Raw genomic sequence first — 16,594 nt, 5'->3', positions numbered from 1 at the left:
TTTGCGCTGCGGGCTGCGGGCCTCATGCTCGACCTGTTCACTCACTGTGTTGATTTCTCGCACAGACCACATCTGGCCTAGTTATTCATTTCTGAGCGCCCTCACCTCCAATCTGCTGCAAGAACTAAAAAGCTACCTGGTGCGTGTACCAATGCTCCAATAGGCCACGGCTGCACCACTGCGCTTTCGCGGTTGCGCAGTCAAGTGACAACTCGAAGTGATTGGCCAAAACTGCGGGAGGGCGTTGGCAGGCGAGACGATGTGTTACAAGCATAGACAGTAAAAATAACGGCAACATACGCCACCCTATGTGTTCTAAATTCTCACAAGGCATTATAAAGATTTTTTTTAAGATAAACATTTGGGCCAGAGCTTAAAAGTAAAGCTATGAATCCTCTTACCAGTCCAAAATAACAATCGTCTCGTACCTGTAAAACAATCCTTGACGATTTGTGGGGGCCACCTGGTGGATAAAACGGGAACCTCACTCTGATGATGGCTAACACATTTTTTTTTTTTACACAGGCTGAAACTTACACAACAGGCCATTGTAATCCTAATGTGTCATCATGAATTTAGTCCTAGTATTTTCCAGAATGACCACATGCCTTTATGACGGACATAAGTGATTTGGTGCATTTGTTAAAGGCACCTGAGTAGGAATATTCTAGTAGGAGAGACAGGGTTTGGTTGTAACATGGGGAGAGCTGTAACACCAGTGTTTACCCACTTCCTCCCTGATCCCACATGGCGGTTGTCAAGGTTGTAAACAGGTTCATGCAGAATCTATAGCAGGGGTCACCAACCTTATTTCAGCTGAGGGCTACTTTAAGAGCATTAAGTTGTTCGAGGGCTACCAGTTAAAAACAAATCTTAAAGACTTAAACGTACACTGTTCACTTATAGGATATTGACCCCATATTATATTAAAATAGCTTTATTTTAAACTCATACTGAGTCACAAGAACCGAAATAACTGTAATTTTAAGAATTAGATTCAAGAAAATGAAGTGTTTTACACTTTAGAAAAAGTCCCAAGGGCTACTGGACATGCCCCAAAGGGCCCCTGGGTGCCCGCGGGCACCACGTTGGTGACACCTGATCTATAGAGAAAAAAATATTTTGAGGTAATAAAGTACATTTTTTGACCAAGACTATATTTTGTTAAAGAGGGGGTATTATGCTTTTTTCAATCACATAGCACCAGTCTATAGCACACTACAATGATGACGAAACCTTCTGTTGGTCTGTAACTGCAGTAAATTAGAATAACTGCCTTGTATAAAATTGCTCTCTCAAAATGGCTGTAGTGAATGTCTTGAAATAGGCCTCTGTCTCTTTAAGAACCTCTGACCCTTTCCGACACGCCCCCTCCACACACTGTCTGTGGCATCAGTGGGGAGGGGCAGGGGCGGACTGGGACTGAAAAATAGCTCTGGACTCTGACCAGCCTGGCCCAAATGAGCGTAAATGTGCACTTACCACCCGCCTTAACGGAGCGCATTTTCTCCAATTCGGCTTTACCCAAATCTAAAAGCTTCTCGGCTGGAGAGCAACAATGTAACACCTCATTTGAAAGCTGAGACCTACAAAGTTTGTCAAGTCGCCGCATTTATTGTCATAGTTTTGTTGTTTCTTCATTTAGTTTTGTTGTGTTTTTGTCACTTTTTTCTCACATTTTTTTGTTATGGTTTTGTCACGTTTTTGTGGCCTTTTCGTTGCTTTATTGTCGTGTTTTTGTTGACTTTTCATCACATTTTTTGTCACATTTTTTGTTGCTTTTCCGGCACATTTTTGTTTGGTTTTCATCCTCTTTTTTATGCTTTTAGATTTGGGTAAAGCTCGGTTAAGGCGGGACCGGTGGCCCTAGAGCCAGTGGCCCTTCTGTGCTCTTCCAGAATGGACATATGGCCAGTCCGCCCCTGGGGAGGGGGTTCTGCTGAGGAGCAGTGGTTGGTTACTCGGCTGGTGACGAAAGCTCGGAGGCGTCTCCAGGAGGTGGGGGCGTTCCTAGGAGGACTCTAGAACCTATCCCTAAAATGGCCGCTATCAGAGTTTTTACAGATTACTCAAAAATACGTGAATGTGCCAAGGCAACACTTCAGGCATGTTTTTAATGAGGAAATGACATAATAACATGATGTAAAGCTTGAAAAAGTCCATTTTGCATAATACCCCCCCTTTAAGTGCTTATACTATTGCACATAAAACCATATGACCTATATTAGATTAAATTGTAGTTTCTCAGCCAAAATGTGATTGATTTCCCCTGCTAATCTCAAACCATTATGCTAATACAGCAAAACAATGGCTGACAGGGTGAATGGGGTGGGATGGGTTATAACGCAACCATCCCCTTACATACAACTAATGACACTTGCCTAGACAGTGGAAAAGAAAGACTGACAGAGATGTGACGTTTTAAAAAAAAAGCATCTGATGAGGTCACAAAGAAGTCAGTCAGATCAGTTGCAAATACACATGGGATCTGCCATATAACACTGATCTGTCCAGTGATCTTCCCAGTGTAGGTTATTAGAGCATCAGCAAATTCACTCTGAGTGATCTTCTTGAACGCCGACTGTAACAGGTGAATTTCTCCTTTGTGAGATCAATAAAGGATTATCTTATCTTATCTCTTAAATTATGAAGTTTTCTCTGAGGTGCAGGAGGAAGTGTGGCCTGACTATTTGACTCAGGCAGCAGACATGTATGATGGACCGACTCCACCTGAGATAAGCATATGACAGGCTAGAGAGAGAGAGACATTGCTCTTTTATTCCAATAAACCTCTTTTTGAAGCCTCTGTTTTTGCTTCTTTTGTTCAACTGTTACACCTTACCCCGGTAGTGGAGTAGGTTGTAACAAAGGAAACCATGTATTTGACATCAGCTCACAAGGTCTGTGATATTCTTGCATAGGTTTGAATTGTTTATTTATTTGGTTTATTCGATAGGGACAGATACAAAAACATAGACAAATTGCAACATAAGCCTGATACCTTAGCTATTGTGTGGAAATATGGGGGAATACCTATAAAACTAATATACAACCTATCTTTTTATTGCAAAAGAAAGCAGTTAGAGTGATCAGCCATGCAGAATACTTGGCTCCAACAAATCCACTTTTTATTAGACTAAATATCTTAAAATTGCATGATCTTGTTGATGTTTACACAGCAGTTGTGATGTACAAAGCTCACAATCTCATGCTCCCTCAGTGTTTACAGGAGATGTTTCAAACTAGAGAATCTATATACAACCTCAGAGGAACTGATCTGCTACAGAAACCTCTGGCGCATAGTAATAGTAAGAGGAGGTGTTTATCAGTTAAAGGCGTTGATCTATGGAACGGTTTATCTATTCAACTTAAGGGTCCAAAACTATTAAAGCATTTAAGAAAATGTATAAGTTAAACATGATAGAGACGTATAGAACACTTGAATGAAGACCATTAGAAAAGAAGTCGATCGAGGATACATAGCATAATTTCTGATTGTTGAAGTTTAAGTTTTGTGCTTAAGTGTTTCCATCGTTGGTATTAAAGAAAGTGTATAATGTGTCATCTTTGGACACAGAGTCACAGTTGTAAAAGGGGTTAGGCAGAATAAGTCTCGGCTTCAGCCTAAACCCCTTCGGTCAGGCATCATTTAGATTAAATTCTTAATGTATGTGGTTTCTTATTGTATAATGTATAATGTGACATGTGATTTATATGTTCATAATGACCGAAGAAAATAAACTATATCCTAGTGCTTATAGCAGAAGCTAATTTGCAGCCCTTGTTCCTAGATGGGACAAGTGCTTGGTGCAAACTGTAGTAATCAAATGTGGGTACTTGGTATGAAAATTTGAGAGCTCCAGCTATGGTAAATGGTAAATGGTCTCAATTTATATAGCGCTTTTCCACCTACATTAGGCACTCAAAGCGCTTTACAGCAAGGATCCACTCACCCATTCATACTCTCATTCATACACCAATGTACGCAGACACTGGGGGCAATGTGGGTGAAATGTCTTGCCCAAGGGCACAACGACAATGTGCACTTTCAGGAGGTGGGATTCGAACCCCCGACCTTCCGATCATGAGACGACCCGCTCTACCATCTGTGCCACCGTTGCCCCAGCTCAGAAATCCTGTGAGTTACAGGTGCTGAAGCAAAAAGTGTTACAACTATACCCGGTCTCCCCTATATTGTAAAGAGGAATTGTGGGGGTAAAAACACTGCATCTTATTATAGCCTCCAGTATGTGTATAAAGCTAATGAACGGCAAGGTTGTTTTCTTGCATTTCTGTGACCGGACCCTGAAAAGTGATCCAGCAAGTTGTTAAACCTCATCCCTGTGAATAATTGGGATGCTACGAAAATGTTAGGGAAGTTAGTTATGGTCCAAACATTTCAATTTAGTGGGCTCCTCTTTCATTATATTAGAAAAGGACTAGAACAATCCCTGCATCAAAAACTAAACAGAATGGAGGTATTCAAACCCAGAAAAACATTATGGCTCCATCTGCTGGATAAAGGGATAAATAACACCTCGACTTGTTAATGCGTCACACATGATGCAAAGTAATCCATGAAGTCAACTAGTCAGGGCAGCTGGGTGGGGGCTTGAGGGTAAAACGGCCCACTTTACTCTCTGGCTTTTAACGCACACTAGATAGAGCATATATCTTGGAAAAAAAAATAAGAAAAAAAATGAAGATAGCAAGGCAAGGCAAGGCAAGTTTATTTGTAGAGCACAATTCATACACAAGGCAATTCAAAGTGCTTCACAGTTGCATAAATACAAGAAAATAAATAGAATCAATAAAAACATCAACATAAAATTAAACAATTACAGTAAAAGGCGAGAGTGCAGATACAATACTTTCAGTCATATGCATCGGTAAAAAGAACTGACTTCAGCCTGGATTTGAACATTGTCAGAGTTGAGGCCTGTCTCACATCCTCATAAAGACTGTTCCAGATTTTAGATGCATGAAACTGAAACGCTGCCTCACCGTGTTTAGTCCTGACTCCGGGAACCACCAGGAGGCCCCTCCCTGAAGTTCTCAGGGCCCGAGACGGTTCATACGGCTCTAACATGTCAGAGATGTACTTTGGAGCTAAACCATGAAAAGACTTGTACACAAGCAGAGCTGTTTTAAAGTCTATTCTCTGAGTGACAGGAAGCCAGTGCAGAGACCGGAGCACTGGACTAATATGGTCGTATTTCCTGGTTCTTGTCAGGACTCGAGCAGCAGCGTTCTGGATGTGCTGCAGCTGTCTGACAGTGAGCAGCCGTTACAGTCGTCTAACCTGCTGGAGACAAATGCATGGATAAGTCTCTCTAAGTCCGGACACTATTCCTCTGATCTTAGCCATGGTTTTCAGATGGTAAAAAGCTGCTGATGTTATTGCTTTGATGTGGCTGTTTAAGTTCAGATATTCAAGATAGCCATGACAAGGAAGTGGCAAGATGTCAGAATGTCCAATGCACCTTTATTATATAAAGTTGGATATTCATTGATTAATAACTATTGTGTTGATGATTGTATGTTTGATTATTTTAACTGAAAAAAAAAGAAAAAAAAAAGGTTAGCGCGTAAACATGAACAGGTTTATAGTTTAATTGATGCACTCGGGAAGGATTGTTTATATATGTCAATGTTCTTGTCTTATCAAATGTAATTTACATGAACAAGGGGAAGGCACATAAACAGGCCACCGTTTTTACATACTGAGATGTGTTCTTACCTGAGCTTAGACGACCTGTATGGTCTCTGTGCGTGCCCTCAGTCACGCAAAACGGCCAAAGATGTTGTTAGCATTTGGCCTCTCCCAATGTATTCCTAAAGTTCCAAACAGGGGGGAAGCTACCACGCTTTTCCACGGGCATGCGCGAAGACCAGACAGGTACGTATCAACTCGTCTAAACTCAGATAAAAACATCTCAGTATGGAAAAACGGTGACCTGTTCCTTTAAGCTACTCACTTTGGGCTTCCATAAACCATAAAATTGTGGGGGGGGGGAATTGAAAAAAACAACAACAAACAAACTAAACAGTATAAGAATAAGTCTCCCACAAAATTAGTACAATAAATTTTATAAGACATACAGACACTGAAATGGTAAAACGCACATGCCTCAGTCAAGGAGTCGGCTCAAGTCCTCATCAGTTCAAGAAAAATATTTCAGAATTAAAACAAAAATATGTACAGGCAGAAGAATGCCATTGCAACGACACAACATTTAAGAGAAAATAACTCTCGATCAGTGCAGAAAAACCCAAAGCAGACAAAACCAGTTTGCACCATTTGTTTTTCCCCCCACAGAAAAGAGTTTGTTCTGTGCACTGGACGTCCCCTCTGCACATGGCGCATCCCTTCCCTGCGGTTCATGGGCTCGGCGCTTCTTGGTCTAAAGTGGTGGGTTTCTTGGAGGAATTTTCGACAACCCAGGGGTGTGTCATGACTCCCTGGATGGGCAGTCTGTGCAAAGGGTTGTGCTTCAGCAGTTTGGCAACCAGGTCTTTAGCTCCGGCGCTGATGTTGTACTGAGGAGGGTAAGTGTACTCCACCTGGGGGAATGAATAAGTCAGTATAAGACGCAACGACATGGGCGTGAATTAGTTTCCAAGCAGTACAACGTAATGTAGAGCTGCAATTTTGGATTTGCAATTTGTATTTCAAAAATCAAGAAAACGTCAATGGATTTCTCAGAGAAAAGATATGAAATATGAATTCAAGTATTGCACACAAGTCCCCATGAAAAATGACCCCCCAAAAAATTACACTTGACATTCATCTACACCCAACAATAACATATGACCAACCCTCTGATGCAAAATTGTCTTACCCTCGATATTCTACGGTAAGTCTCCTCATGAGTCTTTGCCTCAAATGGGGGTTTTCCAACAAGGAATTCATAACAAAGGACGCCCAGACTCCACATGTCAACTTTACGGTCATGAGTTTTCCCTTCAATCATCTCAGGAGGGAGGTAATCCAGTGTCCCACACAGAGTGGATCTCCTGAAAACACTCACGATTAGGATTTATAGAAATAATAAAAAATAAATTCAAAAGATGAAATAGTACCTTGAGGATGGAGTGTGAACAGACCAGCCAAAGTCTGCAATCTTCAGCTCACCGTTGGCACCAAGCAGCAAGTTTTCTGGTTTGATATCTCGGTGGATGACATTCTTCGAGTGGCAATAGTTCAGGGCATCTGCCAGTTCCATAATGTACTATAGGGAGTAAAGCCAAAAGTATAACGTGATGGTCAGGTGTTTTTGTGAAGCGTGCGCAAAGGTCAAAATGCCATTTAGGAACACAAATATGAGCTTACAGTGGCACTACGGTCTTCAGAAAACTTGCCACAGCGCTGTAGCTCACCGTAGAGCTCTCCTTTAGGGGCAAACTCCAGAATGAGGTACACGCGAGATACATCATGGAAGTAGCCATAAAGACGCAGGATGTTGGGATGCCTTAAAGAATAAAAAAAAAAAAAAAGGACAAAAAATCAATTTCAATAAGATAATGGCCTCACAATGGAGAAATTCACTTTTTAGTTACAACAGCTGGTTGTACGTGGTTACGTGAAGTGTTCCACTACAAAGTATAATACACAAATTTAAACAATGTGGATTTTCTAAGCGGATGAAAGGGGGGACTATATTGTAAGGCGTAATAATACCACTAGTAACATCCGCACAGTAAAGTGAAGATGACTGCGCGGATTTCGAATTACTCCTGGTATTATTACGCCTTACAATATAGTCCCCCCTTTTATCCGCTTAGAAAATCCACATTGTTTAATTTTGTGTAATTATACTTTGTAGTGGAACACTTCACGTAACCATATTTAAATAGGGAAAACGTGGAAGAGCTTGATTCTATCTTGACCAGTTTTGGAGCTATAGAGGAGAGAGGGAGAGGCTAAATGCTAACGCCGTCTGCGCTGTGTTTACGTGATTGAAGGCACGGGTGAAGATCAGACAGGTCCTAAAGAACTCGTCAAAGCTAAGGTAAGAACATATCTCAGTATGTAAAAACGGTGGCCAATTCCTTTAAGACTGTAGAAAACTGCTCAATTATCCATATCCATGAGGGAGTATGGATGGTATCCAAAAGTCACCGTAAGGAATCGCCAAATATTTCTTTGCACTTGGTGAACCATTTAGCATTATAGTAGTGATCTATAGTGATGTTACTTCCGAAGGGTCAGTGTTGAATGCTGAATTCAATTTAAGACTTTAAAATTAATATGTCACATTGAAATGCATCTAATAAGGTGTTTTGATCATTGTTGATCAGCACAAGTTGTGGGTGGCCAACACCAATAATGCACCAAAGTCACAAAGTTTGCCAAACATAACAACAGTAGGAACAAAATTGATATAAATATACCTCAAATGTGACTGTATCTCCACTTCTCGTCTCAGCTGATGCTCCACGCCAGCCTTCTCTAGCTGCTTCTTAAATAAAACTTTCAAGGCCAAGATGAACTTGCTTTGACGCTCTCTGGCCAGGTAGACGTTGCCAAACTTGCCCTTTCCAAGGGGGCGCCCAATTTCAAAGTTCTCCAGGTTCCAAGGCTTTCTACACAAGAGAATAAGATAAGATAAGCCTTTATTGATTTCACAAGGGGAGAAAGTCCCAACTGAGTTTTCTATACATGTCAAACAAACACAAACTCTCAGATGCAAAGGCTAACTTTGCTTAAAAAGGGCATACTTACTGGGATCCAGACTTGGAAGGCTTCATACTCTGTGGCTTCTCAGTCTTCGCAGGCTCAGCTACAGTTTTTGTCTGCTCCGTTTTCACCTTCGGGTCTTGTGCTTTTGGTGGGTTTGCTTGTGAACTTGTTTTTTGCTGTGGCATGGGGTAAGCGCTCCGAGTAACTGGGTTAATATTCTGGCCATTGGAAGACATTGGCTTCACAACAGCAGAGACGTGGGACACAGGTTTCTGGTGGCTGAGTGGCCGCTGTATTCTCTGGGGGCCATGTGAACCGGCCACTGCACGCTGAGGAACCTGCGATTGTTGTGACACAGGAACACGCATTGGCCCATCACACTTTGCCTGGAAAGAAATCAGCATAACATTACAAACATAAACATAACTTGATTTAGCAAGAGAATTCTGAAAGCACAAAATACGCAAAAGTACAGTTACATCTCACTCATAGTTTACAGTGTTATAAACTAATGCTTTTTATAACACAATAGACACAAACCTGTATCTAAAACGCATAGCCTCCGGGTAGTTTTGCTTAAAAATGAAATAAATGCACAAATATGAATTACCTTTAGTTCGGATCTTAGTGGAGTCACATCCTTTGGCATTTTGGCTCTTGCAGAAAAATCCATTGCCTGCAAAATATGACGTATACATGTTCTTTTATCAAGTAACTACAAGACCTGCAGCCATATAACGAATCAGCCAGGGAATGTGCTAGCTACATAAACAGCTCTTGCAGGTCTATTTGATCCATATCAACTCATTTGTGTCCATGCATTTCGTGTATGTGTCCACACTAGTAACGTGTGCCTGGTAATGATAGTCAACCCATCTTGCGTCAAAGGAACACAGACATCTGACATGCTATAAATATAATACAAAGAGCAAGTATAATCCCAGAGCGACTTACCACAGACGGTTATCCGAGGTGGTTACGTATTTATATGATTTTACAAATTTAAAAAGCTTGTTTCGGCGTTAGCTTGGTTTAGCCTCCAAGTTAGCAACGTCGAGTGCGGATCATGGATCTAGATGCCTAAAACATGTAGGCTACTGTCAACCTACGCTATATCAAGAACGATAAGATCCCGGGGGTAAGAAAAAAGGACTCCCGATAAAAGTATCCACAATGTAGCATACGTCAGACGACATAAAAAGAGTAAAAATGGCAGATCATTCGCCCCTGATGTGTGAATCTCGAAAGAGCTTTTTTCAATTTCAAACAGCCCTCCCTTCAAAACCTTTAAATTTACAGGAGCGTTCTGATTGGTTGACGAAGACGCTCTGCTGGATCCTCATTGGCTACTATGGGATACTGCGTTGGGGACGTCATGACGCAAAGGATCGTGGGAACAATGCTCATTCAGAACGGTAGGTGGCAGCAACGAGCCCTAAACAACTTAGTTCATATGGATCTATGTTCATATGGCTCATGGATCGGTGATAACAATGATATGGCTACATTTTATGATTAAAAAATATGTATATATATCAAATATGTCATATACGTGTTTCAAAAGATGTAGGCTGCTGAACTTTATTTTTTTTAAACGAAGGAAATGGATGCAAGTGCACATCCATTAGATTGCCTGATTAGTTTGTATATAGTTCTATGGTTTATACCTTTTATACCAGAAATGACTGAAATCTGGAATAGTAATAATAATGCAGCCAAGGTTGTGTTTTTACATTATGGAATTGTCGTTCTATCCACTTTTTTTGTTTGTTTGTTTGTTTGTTTTTAGTTTCAGTTGTTTAACATAAGCATATACACAGGCCTGTATGTAGACCTAGGTAAAATAAAAAATAAAGAAAAGAGCCTGGACAATTCTACCTCATCTATGGTGCTGTATGTATTGTTACGACACCCTGAATACTTAGGCTTGGTTGTTACCAGACATATACAGTACAAAGAAGTGCAAGCACAACGCTGGTACAGAACAAGTTCATATTTATTTTCACATTCTCTAGGCTGCTAGAACATAAAATATGCAATGTTACCCTTTCATATAATATCATTACAACAGAATACAATATACAACTAATTCAAAACCATCCATAAGTCTGAATAAATATTACAAAACAGTATTTTAAAGAAACTAGGAGTCCTTTGCAAAAGACCTTCTTAAATGCAACTGTAACAGTAATATCAACATTATCTCTTGCGGCATACATACATAGTGTCTTTTAGTTGAATATATTTTGTGCAAATAGCTGTAAAAACAAAAAACTTCTTCGCTGAAAGGACATGCTGTAAAGAGAACGAAACATACTCAGGTCAGTGCAACTGTTAAAACCTGACAAACAATAAGCATTTAAGAAGGTCTTCATAACACAAGACTATGGCAAAAATATTACATTGATCCCTTCATTTTACTTAACACGAGGTTTCAATCTGGCGTTTGTACAGAGTTTTCTTGAGGTCCCATGTGAATTAAATACAACTTTCAGTTATGCATTTCTTCACCTTTCACTGTGTCAACTTCTTTTACTACTGACCCACAATCACGTACTTATATCCTTCACTTTTCCATAGCTTACACAGCTGATGTGCGGTGCCTGAAGGTACTTTCATAGAGGCATAGAGGGATACATTTCCTCCAGTTTTTTTTAGTTGGCACATTTTTTGACTGTCAGCTCATTCAGTGCCTTTTGTTCTTGTCCGCAGTGCTACATTACAAAACAGATCAGTTCAGTTCTTTTCCCTGAGCTGGTTTTCAGAGTGATCCCGTGGAGCTGGACTCGCAATAGAAATACCCACAGCACCATGAAGCATGGTCTAAAAGGGGAGGGGTCTGTGGTCGCATCGTTTGGCCCAGACTCATCTGGGAAATGACCCAGGTGTCATTCCTCAGTCACCGCCGCTGCTGCCATAGGCGTCCGTAAGCTTCCACGGGCTGTGGCTGCAAGTTCTTCGATTTCAGTATTTAAACGTCTTATTACCCATTCCATGGCTTCCCGGCCCTGTGTAAAAGAAAAACATCAACACATGAAAGAAATGCTAGTAGTACGCAAGGTTCTGCCATGTAAGGTAAAGGCACAAACTACTACAAAACATAATGCATTAAAAGTTGTGGAGGACGTGAGGCTGTATGGGACGCAGCGAACACAACCAAGCAACACTGGATCAATTGTGTGTTGATATGCTAAGATCGGCGCCGCATAATTAGTGTCCGTAATGGCGACTTACAGTAATCACGAGGTTTAATTGGCTGACATATCGCAAAATCAGACTGAATGATACATTTATGGAAAACTCAGCCTTAAAGGGATATTTCAGGATTTTGACAGAGGGCCTCATTTACTAGTTGTCCAGAGTGTTGCTGATTTCTGGAGATATTTTTTTTTTGTAATTCATGCAGTTCTTATATTTGAAGAATTACATGGCGCTAGGCTTGTGCTAGGCTAGTGCATTTCTATGGTATCAGCTAGCCATTAAAAACAGTCTGACCCGCTCCACAGTGCACCTGCGGCAAATCACTTATAACGCCAGACTAACGATATAAATGTCTGTGTCGCTAGAATAATTTTAACCATTTTGCATTAAAAAATTACATTTGAGCAGCATCAAATTATTCTATCAACACAGACATTTATATGGTCAGTCTGGGGTTATAAGTGATTTGCCTCAGGTGCACTGTGATTGGGTCAGACTGTTTTTAATGCAGGCTAGCTGATACCATAGAAATGCGCTAGCCTTGCACCACAAAACTCTTCAAATATAAGAACTGCACTAACCCAGAAATCAGCAACACTCTGGATAACTAGGAAATGAGGCCCTATGTCAAATATCCTGAAATATCCCTTTAATATAATTCTCACATGTTTGCATACCTGTTCTGCATATCACAAGTTTTTTTTTCTTTTTTAATATTGAATGTTCTGAGATGATGAAAAAAACTTACCTTTCCAGCATTAGTAGTCATAGTGTTTGCCATAACTCCCTCCAAGTAGCTGCTCAGACTGACTCCTTTTACTGAGATGATCGCTTCCTGGGTCAGGATGGTTCTAGAAAAAGAAAGAATGTTATTAATACTGAATATAAATAAAATATGTAATATACCGAATATATATATCACAAAACATAGAGGTTTGTAAAAAAAAACAGGACTACTAACTTTTCAGAGTCTTCTGGGTGAGGCTTGTATGTTAACTTCTCGTCCACAGAAACCAAGTTTGTAAAGGTAATCTGGTAAAGAAACACAACAATAAATGAGAAACCTTTCCAAAGCTGGGAGTGTCTTGTATCACACTTCAGCATTCTCAAACATGCCACCATTATTGTAGTGTTCAGCATTGAAATGTGAGTCATGAACCCGTATAACTAGACAGATTTGATGCCTGAAATAGTTACAGCAAAGGCATATAATAGGCGCATTGAGTTGCCTTGTGCACGAAATGCGCTGTATAAATAAAGTTGCCTTGCCTTGCATATGGGAGAGTACACACTAATAATGTTACAATGTATTATTAACATATTTGTGCAGTTATTGTTCTGTTGAACTCACATTAGTCGACTGAAGTTCTAGTGTCTTCTCTTCAGGGTCCACCACCGAATGCTCCTTAACATAAGTGTATGTCCGTGAGTGACCAATGATCTGAGGGGAGACATAACATAAAACATGAATTTACAGAAGAAGAAACATTGTAGAAAACGTTTTATAAATATTTTACAAAAGATATGACTTCATTGAGATGTGGACACACTCAGCACTGAGAGATTGAGGGCAATCTGATAAGGAGTTCAGTCAATGTGTCATTATTCAACGGGACAGTCTGTGCCAAAGACTAAGGTTGCTTTACCTACAGAGCAGACTATGACCTCTGTCAGTCTGGAAGCCAAAATATTTTTTCTAGGTTGGCAAACGGTGGACATTTATCATCCAATCAGAGACTTTTTAAGATTAGGCACCAGCCCACTATCCTTAAGGTTAGTGGCTAGGGAATGGTCAGGGTTAAGCTGATTGGTTGATATATGTATGACGTTTCACTCTCCTGACTTGTGACTGGTTGATCTACAAACTATCCTAGGAAAAATAGATTTGCAACCTGGAAAGCACTGAATAACTAGCAAATGTCAAGGTCTCCGACAAGAAAGAACTGTACCAAACTGTAGACTGTAGAGGAATAAGAAATGTTTCTTCCAAGCTACAATCGATTTAAGACAAAGAAGTGGCATTGAAAACCTTCAGGGACATCCTGTATTTAGACCTGACAGACACTGAGATGGAGAGTTACATCACATGGTGTTCTGGGTTACACTTGTGCTATGATAGAAATGACACTACAATGTTCCACACCACACGAGGCATGGCACTCAGCCATAAAACATCCTTCAGTCGGAACAGACCAGAAATAGCCCCCTGGGTTATGGGCATGTTTGGGGCATGCTTGGAGCATTAACCGTTTCCAACCATAAAACCATGGAGGGGAAGGTGAATTTTGGAATCATGTTACAAGTTTTTGTGGTTCTTAGGTCAGTTGTCAAATAGATTTACTTACAGCTTTCACTATAGATGGAAGGCCCCACTCTGTGCTGAGAAGCCTTTTACTGTGCAGACGTCCCTGTGTGTCAACAGAACGGTCCAAAACATCCACTCCAATCACACTGGGGTTCATGGGGTTAGGGTACTTCTGCATGGCAGCCGTGGTCACCGTTTCCCAAGGATGGCTGAGGCAGAAAAATAAATAAACCACAATTACACAAGATATAGTTACTTTGTGCAAATGGCCACGTACTATACATTAGGTACATCTATACACATGTATAAAATTAAACATAACAAGTGATATTTAAATGAACAGGAGTGCAATAGCTAAGGTGATTGAGACGACATGTGACAAATACATTCTTCTTTTTCTTCTTTCCAGGAGCTTTTATAGAGTTCGGGAATGTGGCGTCATATCGCTAAGTATTATGGGATTAGCAGCAATTGTAAACTAATGGTGATTATATAACTTAAAATACTGGAGTTATTGTTCACATTAAAACACTTGGACACCAGTGTGTTAGATGTATTTACCAGCAGTATCTCAGCAGCTAACGGAGTTGTTCCACGGCTTTTTTCTGTTCTGTTCTTTATACTGTTTTTAGCTAATGTTAGTCTATGGAAATGTATGCTAACAGCTGCAAAGATGGCGGATCTCCATGGTAACTGTAGAATATCCCGAACCCTATTAAGATAAGATAAACCTTTATTATATTGTGTCTATTAAGTTGTGATTTCTCTGTTCGGTCATAATTTTATACTAAAAAAAAATAGAGCGTATGATATAGACGATAAAGTTACATATAAGTCATTAAAGGTTGTAATTGAGAGAGGAGGAAGAAAGTATATGAAGATACAAAGATGCGACACAAATGCTACCAGCGTGCTGGATGGTTGCCATGGAGACGGCAAGTGGCGGCGCGTGCAGGTGACGTAATCACGCACGCCCGCAATCTAGGGGAAAGGTTGCGCCAAGAGAGGCTGGTCCTCAGGCTTACGCAACAGCGAAGGTCTTTTCCCTTAGCGGCTCTGACAGAAGCTCAGTGACACACTCTACTTCATATAAAATACTTCTTAGTACATTTCTATTCTACCTGAAGAAATACGGTTCATAAAGTTACATTTACACGTCATTAAAGACAAACGAGTGGACGTAAGGCTTGACGACAATGAAATCTCAACGCAGTCATTTTAAAAGCGATTATAAAGAATTACTGTCATGTAATTACACTTGCATGTTGGTAGTAAATGTGCACTGTATCTAGAACTACAAGGTAGGGTCAAATCAGTCAAGAACACAATGACTTGTTAAAGACAAAACCAGCACAATCTTTCTGTATCTTGCAAACTGAGGCGGGTTGGCGTAAATGAAAGGGTGCAGCCTACTCACTTGAATATGTGTTCCGATGTCCAGATCTTCATGGTTAATCTGCAGATAAAGTGAGTTGTGTGAGGAGAAGAAACGCCGGGTTTGACAGACCCACTCTGATTGAAATCTATGAAAGAGACCGACCCAGACCGACCACGTTCAAAAGACTCCTCCCCCTGCGCGCGGACAGGGCACGAGCGTGTCTGTGTGACGCACTTCCGCAGTGTTACCGCACACGAGGGAAAGAGGGGAAAGATCACGGGAAGGTCTTTTAAATGGAAGGAATTTTTATACTTAGCCTATATTTGTGTACGTTTTGTCACAGAAATGTATGTAACAAAAGCCTAGCTAAAACTCCATAAGCAGCTAATTCAAATACACTCAGAGAGGATGAACAGGATGAAGGCTAATCAAACACCAGCAGCATTGATGATGCAGTACATACATTATGTACTGCATATTAGTTAGTTATGTGTAACCTGCCATAATAATAGCCAAAGTTACTAGCTGGCTTTGGCTTTCACTGTTACTGCACTGAATAGCCTTCCTCTGAAGATAACCCTGGACCACTCATGTGCTGTAACCTTGGGATTCTCTCAGGGGATTGGGTTGCTTTAGGCATCTACTATAACAGTTTGAAGAGACAACTTTGTCACTTATAACTTACATATTTCATTGGTAATTTCTCCCAACAAAATGCTGGCGTAGCCTACCCTAAATGTACCCAATGAAGACTATGTTGCCTATACCAGTGGTTCTCAGCCTTTTGGAGTCGCGACCCCCATTAAAACAGGTAAAGGGGTTTGTGACCCCCCGCCCTGGTCTTACCGTGAAAAATATGAACATTAGCCTACATAAAAACAAAGAAAAAAACAAATGGCTGAAATAAAATTCATCAAACTACGATCAAATAATGGCACTCTGGTAAAATAGCAAACACATGCTACAATAAAACATTAGATTATATGCTAATGAAAATATGGCTATTTTATCTAAATGATCTGGCGAC

The 16,594-nt window shown here is 40.5% G+C and overlaps 3 protein-coding genes and 1 long non-coding RNA gene across 4 annotated transcripts in view; all 4 read right to left on the bottom strand.

The window, feature by feature from the left end:
* LOC306980135 overlaps positions 1–16,594 on the bottom strand; it is an 857,770-nt gene that overhangs the window by 299,240 nt on the left and 541,936 nt on the right. The gene's annotated exons all lie outside the window — the stretch shown is intronic.
* Positions 1–16,594, bottom strand: part of inka2 (inka box actin regulator 2) — a 373,123-nt gene that overhangs the window by 145,953 nt on the left and 210,576 nt on the right. The gene's annotated exons all lie outside the window — the stretch shown is intronic.
* aurka (aurora kinase A) lies at positions 6,210–9,905 on the bottom strand. The gene is made up of 8 exons (XM_079578800.1): positions 9,638–9,905; positions 9,294–9,359; positions 8,726–9,069; positions 8,395–8,586; positions 7,334–7,472; positions 7,084–7,232; positions 6,843–7,017; positions 6,210–6,564 (listed from the first exon to the last, which is right to left on the bottom strand). The coding sequence occupies exons 2-8, from the start codon at positions 9,354–9,356 to the stop codon at positions 6,382–6,384; spliced, it is 1,245 nt and encodes a 414-aa protein (XP_079434926.1). The 5' UTR covers positions 9,357–9,359; positions 9,638–9,905; the 3' UTR covers positions 6,210–6,381.
* prelid3b (PRELI domain containing 3) lies at positions 11,166–15,765 on the bottom strand. The gene is made up of 6 exons (XM_079579349.1): positions 15,607–15,765; positions 14,230–14,398; positions 13,236–13,325; positions 12,846–12,916; positions 12,633–12,735; positions 11,166–11,691 (listed from the first exon to the last, which is right to left on the bottom strand). Exons 1-6 carry the CDS (start codon positions 15,636–15,638, stop codon positions 11,572–11,574), a joined length of 585 nt encoding a protein of 194 aa, XP_079435475.1. The 5' UTR covers positions 15,639–15,765; the 3' UTR covers positions 11,166–11,571.

Source organism: Gobius niger, assembly GCF_951799975.1.
Source record: "Gobius niger genome assembly, chromosome: 20".
Lineage (NCBI taxonomy): Eukaryota > Metazoa > Chordata > Actinopteri > Gobiiformes > Gobiidae > Gobius > Gobius niger.
This window is presented reverse-complemented; position numbering and strand designations above follow the sequence as displayed.

Coding starts and splice junctions, on each gene's coding strand:
- aurka (XM_079578800.1), bottom strand. CDS start 9,356: ATGGATTTTTCTGCAAGAGCCAAAATGCCAAAGGATGTGACTCCACTA. Junction 9,070..9,293: donor CACTAAGATCCGAACTAAAG/GTAATTCATATT, acceptor ATTTCTTTCCAG/GCAAAGTGTGATGGGCCAAT. Junction 7,233..7,333: donor CTGAAGACCGTAGTGCCACT/GTAAGCTCATAT, acceptor TACTCCCTATAG/TACATTATGGAACTGGCAGA.
- prelid3b (XM_079579349.1), bottom strand. CDS start 15,638: ATGAAGATCTGGACATCGGAACACATATTCAA. Junction 13,326..14,229: donor TTCCATCTATAGTGAAAGCT/GTAAGTAAATCT, acceptor GTCTCCCCTCAG/ATCATTGGTCACTCACGGAC. Junction 11,692..12,632: donor TGACTACTAATGCTGGAAAG/GTAAGTTTTTTT, acceptor TCTTTTACACAG/GGCCGGGAAGCCATGGAATG.